Here is a 14,398-nt window from a genome sequence, read left to right as displayed (position 1 = left end):
TGGATGGTTTCCATCGATGCTTGTAATGCTTCGTTCTACTCCACTAGTTGAGCGATCTGGGTTCTCATCGTTTCGACCTCTTCAGGAGTAACCATGGCGATGAGGGATTTGGGTTCCTTAATCACGATGAAAGGTGCGATTTAGGATTTTTTGTGGTTGGTTGGGGTTTCCAAATCGCAGTAAGAGACTACGATTCAGAGTTTTAGGCTTAAGGTTTCCTGATCACGATTTGCGATTCAGAAACGTGGTCAAGGTTAGTTTTACCTTTTCCCACAGACGGTGCCAACTGTACTTGCATAAGTACAATAATCGTGTTAGGGTTTTTATTGTATTGGTCATGCCATGAGAAGACTCTCAAGGGTTGTATTTATAGCCCAATATGGGCCTGATTTATGGTAAGTTAAATTGTAAGTAATGGGGGTAATTATGTATTTTAGGCCAAGCTCTAGAGGCTTCTAGAAGCTGGCTAATTTATTCAATTTATATAAAAAATATATATATTTTTGAATTTAAATCAAAAAAATATATGTAATTTTTTTGCAACTATTTTCAATTTAAATCAAAATAATATATTTTCAATTAATAAACTAAGCACCTGGATCTATAAATACCACACTATAGCCACATCTTTTCCTCACCATTGAGTATTGAGTGTTTACTACAAACATAATATAACTTGTGTTGTGATAATATGGCTCTTACTTTAGCACACACAATCTCTCGTATACTCTTCTTTGTAGGTTCACTCTCAATATTCCTAGTGACCCCTTCCTCTTGTCTTATACCTAGGAAGCTTCTTAATGCCACTTCATACTTCTCGATTGAAGATTTCTCATCTTCAGTGGCTACTTTTTATGGACCTCCCGACGGTGATGGAAGTGAAGGTATATATATATTACAAATATTTGTCGCATGTAGTTTTTCCTTGATTAAGATTCAATTAGTGTAATCAAATTATTGTTGAAATTGTTTTAATGGCTATATTTTATAATTATGTAGGTGGTGCTTGTGGATATGGAACTGCTGTTGGGAAGCCTCCATTCAACTCATTGATATCAGCTGGAAGCCCTGCTATCTATCAATCGGGCAATGGATGTGGTACATGTTATCAGGTCTAATAATTAATACAATTTGACTAAAAAAACATTAAAATGTGGTGAATTCTTATGAACAATATTATATATAATTAGTATTTACTTATTGCAAAGTTGATACATATTTTTATTAATTCGTTAAAAAAAAAAAAGATACATATTTTTATTAATAATACTAATATTGAGTACATTGTGTTATATTTTCAGGTGAAGTGCACAGGAAATCCTGCTTGCTCAGGCAACCCTGTTACTGTAGTCATTACTGATGAGTGTCCTGGTTGCGATCATAATTTTGATTTGAGTGGTAGAGCTTTTGGTTCCATGGCACGTCCAGGCCAAGCTGACAACCTACGCAAAGCTGGGACAATTCCCGTTCAATATACGCGGTACTCTCTCCGTTTCTTTTTAAGTGTTGACTTTTTTTTATAAGAAAAAAATAGTTACATTTTTTTAAGGGAAAAAAATTACTTATTATTTCTATTATTATATTAAATAGTCAAAGGCTTCATATGTAAATTTTTTATTTCTCTAAATATTTATTATTACTATTTTTGTTGGTAGAAAAAATATAAACAATTACAACTATTTTTTCTCTAAATATGTAAATATTTAATTTCACGATCATTATATACTTTCTTTTTTGTAGAGTTCCATGCAACTACCCTGGAGTATCAATAACATTCCGTGTGGATCCTGGATCAAACCCAGATTATTTTGCTACCTTAATTGAATATGAGGATGGGGATGGTGATCTCAAATCAGTTGAACTTAAAGAAGGACTTAGGTCATCAACTTATGAAAGCATGCAACGATCATTTGGTGCTGTTTGGAAATTAAACAAAGGGGCACAATTGATAGCACCATTTTCTCTAAGGCTAACACAAATTGAGTCTGGCAAGGTATTTGAAGCAAAGAATGTGATCCCTGTAGGTTATAAGCCTGGTCAAACTTTTAGAGCAGTAGGGAATTTTAATTAATCCCAAAATGCTTCGGCTTGGACTATTAGCTTATAGTGTTATGTATCCTAATCACTCATGTCACTCTAAGTGGATTTTGAATAGTCTTATGTACTCAATTAATAATTATTAATAAAATAATGTTAGTTATTTTGTCAATTATAATTTTCTACGTTTTTTTAAGGGCTATAAATTTCTACCTTAATTACCACAAATGGTTAAAATCATTATATATAATGGAATAATTACCAAATCAATAAACATATATCATTAGACATTTTCAAAAGAAATACCAGAATTGTTAGTTACTATTGTATATAATTTTTTTTCTTTTTTTGAATAAATATAATTTTTTTTCTTGTTTCCTATGTTCAATTTATGTAATATTAGATAATAAAGTCATTGTTGTTCGGTCAAAACAATATATAATAAAATTATTATAATTTGTTTTAGTTGACATTTTGTGTCATTCAACCTATCTTACAATACATAATGTCCCTGTCCCTAATTTTTCCGGTATATGAAATTGACCTAAATAAATGTGTACGATGAAGGATAGTTTCGTTAACTTCTTACAACCGGGATAAAGATTTTGCTATGCCTCCTTCAATAACATAAATTTTTTTTCTTCTGAATTATCACCCTATTTAGATTGTTGAGAATTATGGTTGTTTGTGAATGCTTCAGGATCCCTGTCCTCTATATTTGTATATGCATCATCATCATTAGCACTATTTGTATGCATTGGAAATGCATTATGAATTAACGTATCCATGTCATGATCAAATTCGTGTTCTACTTCAAAGGGTTAAAAGGGTTATCTTTCTCACCATGAAAGATCCAATGAATATAACCTTTAGAAAGCCATGATTGATTACGTATTCATAGACATCCATCCGAGAACGCTTGTAGCAATTGACACATTTTTTGCAGGGGCAATTTTTTTTCCATTTTCGGATGAGTTAGAAAATGCAAAATTCAGAAAACTTAAAACCCCTCTAATGTATTCCTCCTTAGTTATAGATTTATTTGATATCCAACTCCTATCCATTGGTTTTAGAGTAAGGAAGTGTCGTAGTGTTTTGAACTCCCTTGAATTTTAATTTTTGGCTTAAATATGATTTTCGTCCCTGTAATATAGGCGCGTTTTGATTTTCGTCCCTGTTAAAAAAAAAGTTTGAATTACGTCCCTGTAAAAAATTTTTTGTTTGAAAATGGTCCCTGGGCCCACTGTTCAGCTGAGTTGGCAAGGGTTTGGCCACGTGGCAGTTGCTGACTGTGCAACTTTTGCCACGTGGCGTGCCACATAATTAAAAAATAAAAAATAAAAATAAAATTCTGAAAATTATTTATTTAAATTTAAAAAATCTGAAAAAAAATTTAAAAATCATAAAAAATTTCCAAAAAAATCTGAAAATAATAAAAAATTTCTAAAAAATCCGAAAAAAAATTTAAAAATCATAAAAAAATTCAAAAAAAATCTGAAAATTATAAAAAATTTCCGAAAAATCTGAAAAAAAATTTAAAAATCATAAAAAAATTCGAAAAATAGATTTTTTAATTTGAAAATTATATATTAAATTTTTTTCGAAAAACATAATTTCAGAAAAATATAATATATATTCTGAAATTAATATATTATATTCAGTTTTTTCGAAAAATTTCAGAATATATATATTAATTTCAGAAAAAATCAGAAAATATATATCATAATTTCAGAAAAAAATTCGGAAATTTTTTTTTGTAATATTTCGGAAAAATTTATAATTTTTAAAAAAATTTTGAAAATTTGAAAAAAATTCGAAAATTTATAATTTATTTTTTCGGAATTTTTAATTTTTTAAAATTTTTCGGAATTTTTAAATTTTGAAATTTTTTTAAATTTTCGAAAATTTATAATTTTCGATTTTTAAGTTTTCGAAATTATAAATTTTAAAATTTTTGAAATCTTTTTATGATTTTTAAATTTATTTTCAGATTTTTTCGGAAATTTTTTATAATTTTCAGATTTTTTTCAGAAATTTTTTATAATTTTCAGAATTTTTTCGGTAATTTTTTATGATTTTTAAAATTATTTTCATATTTTTTAATTTTAAAAACAATTTTCAGAATTTTTAAAATATTTTTAAAAATTTAATATTATGTGGCACGCCACGTCAGTGCCACGTGGCAAAAGTTGCACAGTCAGCAACTGCCACGTGGCGAATGTCATGCCACATCAGCGCTACAGTGGGCCCAGGGACCATTTTCAAACAAATTTTTTTTTACAGGGACGTAATTCAAACTTGTTTTTTGACAGGGACGAAAATCAAAACACGCCTATATTACAGGGACGAAATTCATATTTAAGCCTTAATTTTTTTGTTTTGTTTTGTTTTGTTTTGTTGTGAAAGGGATGCAACCAGCTTGTTTTTATTGTGTAATGTGACATAATTTTTTTAGAGTTTCTTCCAAAATGGCTGTTTTTTGTACATGAAAATGATTTCTTGTGTTTTGAGTGTTCTTGCTATACCCACATTAGTTTTATTGTGAAAATTCTCTTTGAGAAAAGCACAAAGATGCAGTCTTTGAGTAAGTGTGTAGGTAGGTATTTTAAGGAGCACGTTCTAACTTCAATGGTAAATTGACCCTTAAAAGTTTTCAGAGTAAAAGTAGTATAAGTTAGTGTGGGGAATAAAAAGATCAAATCAAGAGGGTCGGAAGAAAATATTTTTATAAGGGAACATCATTCACTCTAGGGGGCAGGAGTTGCACTACCTGACTTCCCACGGGAAGATGTTGTCATCCTGAAAACTAAAGGTAGCTTCTGTAATTCCTTTTCACTTATAACTGTCAAAAAGGGGTCAGAACAAATACATATATAAGTGGCACCATTGACTCTGGGGGGCAGGAGCTGCACTACCTGACTTCCCAAGGGAAGATGAACATCAATAAAAATTTTGCAGTTCCCTGAAGTACTAAAGTTCTAGAAAGTAATTAAAAACACATAAAATCTTAATAAAATAGACACTTAAAATCACTAAATTATTGACTTATCAAACTCCCCCATACTTGAATCTTTGCATGTCCTCAAGCAAAAGGCATAAGCATTAGCAGCATAAACAAAATTAACAACATGATAAGACAATTAAAAAAACTTTTGTCTCCTCCAAGGCATTGTTTTCAACGTACATTAATCACAACTTCAAGCATTTCTCATGAACCTATTCAACCCAACAACATGTCTCAAGTGAGTGTCTGTGTGTAGTCCAACTTTTCTTGCTCCTGTGTAAGAAATATTATGAGGAAATAGGTTCTAACTTCAACACTAAACCAACTGAGAAAAGTCCTTTCTTCATTTCATTTAAGAGAGGTGGGAATCCTTTTGACCATTTGACATCTATACACTTTTGGGGAACTGCAGAATTTTTATTGATGTTCAGAGACAACATCTTCCCATGGGAAGTCAGGTAGTGCTCCTTAAATGATGAAGTTAGAACGTGCTCCTTAAGATACCTACCTACACACTTGCTCAAAGACTACAATTTAGGTTGGCTAATTCAACTTCTTAAAAAAAAACTTTAACATAATAAAAAGAGCGGAAAGACGGGCACGTGTGTGCCCGTCTTTTTGCTAGTAGAGATAAAAACTGTACAAAGAAAAGTTGCTTAATTACCTTATTTTATTATTTAAACACATAGATACTATTCATCGATTGTATGATGAAATGGTTTGCCAAATTATTCCTACAATCATGAAACAAAACAAACAAAAAAATAGGGTAACTTTTAACTTACAATTTAAACCATTCAGACACGATATTAAGAACTTCAATTTACAAGCAATGCGCTGAAATTTATAAACAGGTTATTAGAGCAAAACACTGAAGAAATAAAGTTGCAAGCACATGATAAGGATAACATGGAAGTTACTTGATACGCAAGTTAGGTTTTGACTTTGTAATTTCACTTTCATTTACTTTACATTTGCATTTCATGTAGTTTGTTAGAAGTAGATTGTGATGAGGTGTCACTCTGAGCTTCTATATAAGCTACTCTTGTAACCGTTTTCTGTTATCAATTCAATTCACTATGTTTCTTCATTCTCTACTTTTCAAGCTTCATCCATGGCGTTTTCCATGGCGCTTTTGTTCTTAGATGGTATCAGAACAAGTTCATCTTGCTCTGCTTCCGCACAATGAAGATTGAACGTTTGTTCAGTTCATCTTCTTCGTTTGTCCTTCTTCTTGCTTTACATCAATTCACTTCAATTTACGTTTTGATTTCTCTGTTCTTACTTGAACAGTTTTCTCTGTGTTCTAGATTTTTTCGTTCGTTTTTGATCGAATCTTTGTTACACTATGGTGCGAAACAACAATCATAATCAGGATCAATGTCTTGATCCCTACTATGTTCATTCTTCAGATAATTCATCAACTGTTACGGTTACGCCACAATTAACTGGTGAAAATTATCATTCGTGGTCCATGAAGATGCGAAGAGCCCTTGCTATGAAGAACAAATTCAAGTTCGTAGATGGATCCATAGCAATACCTGAAGAAGATGATCTGAATTATGCAGCTTGGGAAAGGTGCAATAATCTTGTTCATACTTGGATAATCAATTTTATTTCACCTTCAATTGCGCAAAGTGTAGTGTTTATAGAAAATGCTATTGATATGCGGAATGACCTAAAAGATAGATTCATGAGAGGAGATAGAATTAGAGTTGCTCAATTGCAGGAAGAAATTGCAAATTTGAAGCAAGGTAGCAAGAAAGTTACTGAGTTTTTCACATAATTGAGAGGTTTTTGGGAGGAATTGGATCAATATAGGCCTATGTCTCAATGTACATGTCCAATTGCCTGTACATGTTTAGCTATGAGGAATAACAAAGCTTTCAGAGAAGAAGATAGAATCATCAAGTTTCTGATGGGATTGAATGAAGATTATCAGGAAGTAACATCACAAGTTTTGTTGATGGATCCTTTACCTCAGATAAATAGGGTTTTCTCTATGGTTATGTAACAAGAAAGAAAGAAAGATGCTGTATAATGTAGTATCATCACCAACTATCTCTTTGGATGATACAACTTCTGGCTTAGTTAATGCCATGGATGGTCAGAGGCAAATTGGAAGAGGTAGAGGAAATTCATTTTAAGGAAGAGGAAGAGGAAATCCCAGAGTGTGTAGTTTCTGTAATAGAACTAATCACGCAGTTGAAACATGCTACAAGAAACATGGTTACCCTTCTAATTAGGGCAGAGGAGGTGGAAATTCTTTTGCAAATGCTAACTTTGTGGATTGTGAAGATGCTGAATCTAAAGGAAGCACTTCTGCTGGGAAAAATGATGAAAGTGGAATGATGCTAACTAAGGATCAGTATCAAAATTTGATTGCATTATTGGAAAGAAGAAATGTTGAAGCTAAAGGTTCAGCAAACATGATGAAGACCAATAGCTAAAGTGTTAACATAGGAGGTAAACTCTTTATCAATAATGCTATTTGCAAAATTGATGATAGTAGTTGGATTGTTGATACTGGTGCAACACACCATACATGTCATGATTTAAGTTGGTTCACTAGTTATAGTGAAATTAAACCAATTAGTGTTACTTTACCGAACAAGAATATTGTGGAAGCTTGTCAAGGAGGAAATGTGAAGTTGTCTGATTCTTTACATATTCATGATGTGCTATATTTACCATATTTTGCAGTCAATCTCATATCTGTCTCAAAATTGTACAAAGAACAAAACAACATTGTGAATTTTGAGGCTAATCAGTGTATTATACAAGAAAAGAAGTATATGAGGAAGTTTGGTTTGGCTGAAGAGATAGATGGACTTTATTACTTGAAAGCTGAGAAGAAAATCATGAAACAAGCCAAAATTTCAAGTATTTATGTTGCTAATAATGAATCTAGTAGTGTAGTGCCTTCTGGAATTTTATGGCATCTTAGACTTGGGCATCTATCTCATGATAGAATGCAATGTATGAATAAGATGTATAGTTACATTTCTGTTAGTGGTCATGTTGCTTGTGATGTTTGTCAAATGGCTAGACAAAGAAAATTGCCCTTTTGTGTCAGTAAGAATAATGCACATGCTATGTTTGATCTTGTGCATGTTGATATTTGGGGCCCCTTTTCTACTGAATCTATTCATAGTTTCAAATATTTTTTGACCATTTTGGATGATTATAGTAGACATGTTTGGGTTGTTTTGATGAAAAACAAATCAGAAGCTTCAGAAAAGATCAAAATTTTTGTTTATATGGTGGAAAACCAGTTCGAAAAGAAAGTGAAATCCATCAGAAGTGATAATGGACCAGAATTTTTCATGAAAGATTTCTATGCTAAGAAAGGTATCATACATCAAATAAGTTGTGTGTATACACCACAACAAAATGGAAGGGTAGAAAGAAGTCACCAACACATATTGAACATTAGTAGAGCTTAAATGTTTCAGTCAAAATTACCTAAGAAATTATGGTCTTATGCAGTGTTACATGCAGTTTTTCTTTTAAATAGAATACCAACTAAACTTCTGCAAAATGGGTCATCTCATGAAGTTTTATATGCTCAAACACCAGATTTGAGTCAGCTTAAGGTGTTTGGTTGCTTGAGTTATGCTTCCACTTTACCTATTAACAGACATAAGTTTGATCCTAGAGCAAAGAAGTGTGCTTTTCTAGGTTACAAATCTGGAATAAAGGGTTATATTTTGGTTGATGTTCACAATTCTGAAGTGTTTGTATCCAGAAATGTGAAGTTCTTTGATCTGGAATTCCCATTTCATTCCTTATCTTTGAATCTTGTCCCAAATACTCACATTTATATAGATAGAAGACAAGACTTGTCTGCCAAGTTACTTGATGATACAAAAGTTTGTATTCAAGATACTACTTTTGAGGATGTTCCTGAAGATGATATTGTCACTGATGATGCTGAACAAATTCATCATGTTGATGAAAATATTGAGCCTGTATCTCTTAGAAAATCACAAAGAGTTAGCAAAACACCTTCACACTTGCAAGATTATGTCTGTCATTCTTCTGCTTATCCTATGACAAATTATGTGTCCTACTCCCAACTAGCTCCACAACATCAAGCCTACGCTCTCTCTATTTCCCATGATATAGAACCCTCTAATTTTCATCATGCCAATCAAGACTCCATGTTGATAACTGCTATGCAGACTAAACTTGAAGCACTTAATGCTAAAAACACTTGGGAGTTTGTAGATTTACCATCAGATGTTGTTGCTATTGGTAATAAATGGGTTTACAAGATTAGGACACATGCTGATGGTAGTGTTGAAAGATTCAAGGCAAGGATTGTGGCACAAGGATAAACTCAAACAGAAGGTTTAGATTACTTTGAAACCTTTTCTCCTGTTGCAAAAATGTCTACTATCAAAGTACTTTTGGCTCTTGCATCCATACATGGCTGGCATCTTCACCAATTGGATGTTAATAATGCTTTTCTTCATGGTGAATTACATGAAACTGTGTATATGAAGGTACCTCAAGGAGTATCTTCTCCCAAACCTGGACAGCTTTGCAAACTGCTTAAATCTTTATATGGGCTTAAGTAGGCTAGTGGACAGTGGTTTTAGAAACTCACCACATTTCTATATTCCCAGGGTTTTGTTCAAGAAACCTCTGATCACACATTATTCATCAAATCCACTGCAGCTTCCTTTGCTGCACTTCTTGTGTATGTAGATGATATCATACTTGCTGGTACATCTCTCTCTGAATTTGATGAATTAAAATTAGCTTTAGATCATACCTTTAGAATCAAGAATCTTGGCCAGCTGAAATTCTTCCTTGGCATTGAAGTGGCATGTTCTTCTAAAGGTATTTTACTATGTCAAAGAAAGTACCACTTGGAACTTCTAGCAGATGCTGAGCTTACCAGTTGTAAACCTGCTAGTACACCTCTTGATCCCTCTTCACGTTTACACTTAGATGGAGGTTTAGCTTATCATGATGTTGCTGCCTATAGGAGATTGGTTGGTAGGTTATTATACCTCATAACTACTAGACCAGACATTGCCTATGCTACACAACAACTTTGTCAATTTATGGCTTCACCCACAGTTACTCATCATCATGCTGCATTTAGAGTACTCAGATATCTTAAGAGATCACCTGGTCGTTGCTTGTTTTTCCCCCAATCATCATATTTACAACTATTTGGGTTCAATGATGCTGATTGGGGAGGGTGCATAGACACTAGAAAATTCATTTCTGGGTACTGCTTTTTCATTGGGAAATCTCTAGTGTCCTGGAAATCAAAGAAACAAAACACAATCTCTTGCTTCTCTGCAGAAGCTGAATATAGAGCTCTAGCTTCAGCAACTCGTGAATTACAATGGATGTGTTTTCTTCTTCATGATTTGCAGCAATCACCTTCAAGATTACCAGTGCTTTACTGTGATAATCAGAGTGCTCTGCATATTTCGGCCAATCTTGTGTTTCATGAACGTACAAAGCACCTTGACATTGACTGACACTTGGTTCGTGAAAAATTACAAGCTGGAGTTATGAGATTGTTGCCTATTTCTTCACATAATCAAACTGCTGATGTCTTTACCAAATCTTCAAACCCACTCCAGTTTTATGAATGTGTTAACAAGCTAGGGTTGATTGATATATACCAACCTCCAGCTTCTGGGGGAGTATTAGAGCAAAACACTGAAGAAATAAAGTTGCAGGAACATGATAAGGATAACATGGAAGTTACTTGATACGCAAGTTGGGTTTTGACTTTGTAATTTCACTTTCATTTACTTTACATTTGCATTTCATGTAGTTTGTTAGAAGTAGATTGTGATGAGGTGTCACTCTGAGCTTCTATATAAGCTACTCATGTAACTGTTTTCTGTTATCAATTCAATTCACTCTGTTTCTTCATTCTCTACTTTTCAAGCTTCATCCATGGCGCTTAGACAGGTCTTAGAAGCATGTCTCAGTTACCACAGTTAAGTAAACCAATGGTAAATAAATGAATATTTTCTAACTGAAAAATCAATTTAATCAGCTACTAATTGATATATATATATATGATACTAGAACCTGAAGCAAATAATTAATTGGAAAAATTATGAAATTCCTAGAAGAACCCAAGTCTAACATTAGTCGACAAAACCCGCTTGGTACTTATAAAAATTGTGAAATTCATAGAAGAACCCAAGTCTCACACAAACACACAATTGAAGATATTCATACACCTTAAAATTGAATTAGTATGATTAGAAGGCACGAGCTCTTTCCCAAGTAATAGATTCCAGGTACGTTGTCTTATAGTCTTTCACTCATACGAAGTGATCTACATGTACAATGTTAAGTCTTTCTATATGCATTGTAACATGTTCCAAAGCATGGAAATGTAAAAGCAACATTTTCTTAGCATTAAACTTGATGTTCTTTGGTAAACTATCCTTATCCTTATTATCTAATCCTAAAGTACAATGCAAACAAGACCTAACAAACCCTAAACCTAGATTATGAGCGGGAAAATTCTGATTTAACTACACTTAATGTAAAATTTGAATTTCAAATCCCTTCACTGTTACCCATCAAACATTGGTATTCCATCAAACATTCAATGCTCGCTTCTTTCCGAGGCATGCACATGGCTCAAAAATTGACTTCAATGTTACCCACTCTTCTCAATCCAAAGGCATCTGAACCATCCACAACAAAACTATTTCGTTGCCTTTTGTTCTCTCTATCTCCTCTCCTCTCACGCCCATTTTTCTCAGATATTCATCTTCCATTTTCAGTCCCTCTTCTCTCTCACTCCAGTTACCCTTCTGAAAAATCAAGTGACGAATTCGGAGAAGACGAAGATGGATAAGATTATGTTTTTATTGTGTGCCTCAACCAAGGAACTGATTCTGTGGTTCTTGCTCAGTTCTTATTCCATTGATTAATTTCGTTAGCTTTTGTCGTTACCTGCTCAATTCACCATGTGTTTCCGGCAACAGCGTTCTTCTCGACACACGCTATTTTTTTAAGGTAAGACTAAGAGATGACCACCATTTTCAATTTCTTTCGGGTTCTTACATGATATTTGTTTTGTTCTTCCTTTAACCAATTCTAATCAACACTTTTAATTTGGTTATTGTGCAAACTCCTAATCCTAAGATTATTGTTTTTGACAGGAAAGCAGTCAGCAAGCAGGATCTTATCACTGCCCCTACCGAGAGTCGATTTCAGATTGATATTGAGAAGAATTGGGTAGAGTCATGCAAGGTAACTGGTCTTATGAATGAACTTGAAAATCTTTGCTCATCAGGATTTAAGAGCATTGTTTTCTGCCAGTCGACTGCTTTTCTAGACCTCTTGCAGATTCCCTTTACTCGGTAAGATTCTTTGCTGGTTTATTCGTTTTTTTGAGAATTTGAGTGAATGTAAAATCATGAAAATAGCTGTTCCCAAAGTCAGTCATGATTTTTTTTTCTACATTTGCGTCTTAATCATTCCATTGAAGTTGATATCAGCTTTAACGATTGTTGTGATCTTGCTAGGTGCTTTATCTGTTCCTTTCTGCATCATGCTTAACCATCGGTCTGGTTTGCAGATCAGGGTGGTCTGGTCCAGTTTTTAAAACTATTATTACGTGTTCAGGTTTCTTTTTTGATTCACTTTGACAAAAAACTATTGTTGGAAATTCCGCCTTCATTGCGGTCCGCCCCTAGCCACTTAATTGCGGCATTTTGGTTGCCTTCATTGTGTTGGGAAAAAGTAATCAAACAATTCTCATAAGACAGCGACATACATGCCTTAACATATTTTCTCATGTTTATCTGTTACCTAATCAGTGTAGTGAACTGTTTCAATGCTTTGACTATTAATAACCATCACCAGTTATTTCTTGCACCAGGTGTTGTTGATGTCACTTAAAGTTGGTGGAGTTGGTATAAATCTAACAGCAGCTTCCAATGCTTTTGTCACGGTAGGTGCATATCAGTTTTGTGTTGCTTAAACTGATTTGTATTTTTCTAGCTTCAGCTTTTCTAACACAGGGCAAATGAAGTATTTGAGTTTGTTGAATGAGAAAAAATAGGACATATGGTGAGACCGTGTGTTTCAACTACACAATGAGCTCTCTTTATATACACATCAAAGCAATTATAACAATAATATTTACAGGATATTCTGTTCTTTTTTACACGATATGATAGGATACGATATGCCGATCCTATATATATATATATATATATATATATATATATATATATATATATATATATAATAAAGTACATACATGGACCCTAATCTTATTTTCAATAGGATTCTTCTGAGGTTTTCTAACAAGGTTTCAGTTGATGCTTGGTAGAAACACTGCCTTAAAAAAACTGAAATCTAAATATGGATATTTGATTAATTTGAAGCTGGGAGATAAATTAATGTAACAACGCAAATTTAAGTTAATATATCCACAATACTTTTACTGATTTCTATATAAATTTACAGTTTTGGTATTCCAAATAGTTAGTTGTTTTAGTATATATTTTATAGATTAAGAAATTTAATCTATGCAATTTATAGGGAGGAGCAATGAATCTTAAATAGGAGTATTAAGGATTCAGAAAGTTGCAGCAGAATATGTTTTTTTTTTAACAAGCCAAGTTGTAGCAGAATATGTTAATGAATAACCAACCTAATAGATGTGGCATTATTATTGATATTGGGAAGTTATTTTTTTTTTAAGTAATTTTAATATAGATAGTTTGTCAATGTGAATAGGACCCATGGTGGAATCCACTGTTGAGGAACAAGCTGTTATGTTATGCGTATTCATAGTTCTTTCTCATATGATTTCAATTTCATGCTACATAATAATTATGCAAGTTGATTTTTCCCTCTGTTTGTGCTTAATAGCTCTTTGTTTAGTTAATCTTCTATAATCTATTATGATGTCCAAATAAAAATTTTCCCTCCTTCAATGATGTTACCCGTACTACTTTGCTAGATAGTTTTGGTTTTCATTTTTTTTATTTTTTTGAATCAGCATATATATATATATATATATATTGATAACGAGCCCGGCACAAGAAGTGCAAAAAACAGGACAACAGGGACTACAAAGGAGCTATTAACATAACAGCTTTGCTAGCACCAAATGAGGCTGCATAGCAGCTGAACAAACAGAAAAAAAACAACAGAAAAAGCACCTAAAAAAACCCACAGAACCACCTAGAGGTTGTCCTAGCACACCCAAACACATGTCTAACAAAACTGAAAGCACACAGGGGCGAGACCAGCAGCACAGCAGAGGCAGAAAACAGCCAAAAAAATGCAGCAGCAGGAGGTTCTAAGTTTCTTACTCAATATGTGTGTTTAAGGTTGTTGAGA

At 33.1% G+C, this 14,398-nt stretch overlaps 1 protein-coding gene, 1 long non-coding RNA gene and 1 pseudogene across 2 annotated transcripts; all 3 read left to right on the top strand.

Annotated features, from left to right (window-relative positions):
• The first annotated feature begins 636 nt into the window (after positions 1-636).
• LOC146906269 (expansin-B15-like) lies at positions 637-2,209 on the top strand. Its single transcript, XM_085725004.1, has 4 exons — positions 637-884; positions 1,000-1,112; positions 1,302-1,480; positions 1,741-2,209. Exons 1-4 carry the CDS (start codon positions 692-694, stop codon positions 2,069-2,071), a joined length of 816 nt encoding a protein of 271 aa, XP_085581130.1. The 5' UTR covers positions 637-691; the 3' UTR covers positions 2,072-2,209.
• A 4,180-nt stretch (positions 2,210-6,389) lies between these two features.
• LOC146906268 (uncharacterized) lies at positions 6,390-9,381 on the top strand (annotated as a pseudogene).
• Positions 9,382-11,602: 2,221 nt separating this feature from the next.
• Positions 11,603-13,061, top strand: LOC146906267 (uncharacterized). The gene is made up of 3 exons (XR_015019591.1): positions 11,603-12,055; positions 12,202-12,402; positions 12,924-13,061. It is a non-coding gene; the product is annotated as an uncharacterized LOC146906267 (long non-coding RNA).
• The last annotated feature ends 1,337 nt before the right edge of the window (positions 13,062-14,398 follow it).

This window comes from Medicago sativa, chromosome 7 (assembly GCF_051527215.1).
Source record: "Medicago sativa cultivar Bolivia chromosome 7, Bolivia_mono, whole genome shotgun sequence".
Lineage (NCBI taxonomy): Eukaryota > Viridiplantae > Streptophyta > Magnoliopsida > Fabales > Fabaceae > Medicago > Medicago sativa.
The sequence above is the reverse complement of the archived record's forward strand: the minus strand, read 5'-3'. Positions and strand labels throughout refer to the sequence as shown.

Excerpts from the sequence above, each read along its gene's own strand:
- LOC146906269 (XM_085725004.1), top strand. The coding sequence starts at position 692 with ATGGCTCTTACTTTAGCACACACAATCTCTCGTATACTCTTCTTTGTA. Across the intron at positions 885-999 it reads CGACGGTGATGGAAGTGAAG|GTGGTGCTTGTGGATATGGA; the intron begins GTATATATATAT and ends ATAATTATGTAG. Across the intron at positions 1,113-1,301 it reads GATGTGGTACATGTTATCAG|GTGAAGTGCACAGGAAATCC; the intron begins GTCTAATAATTA and ends TTATATTTTCAG.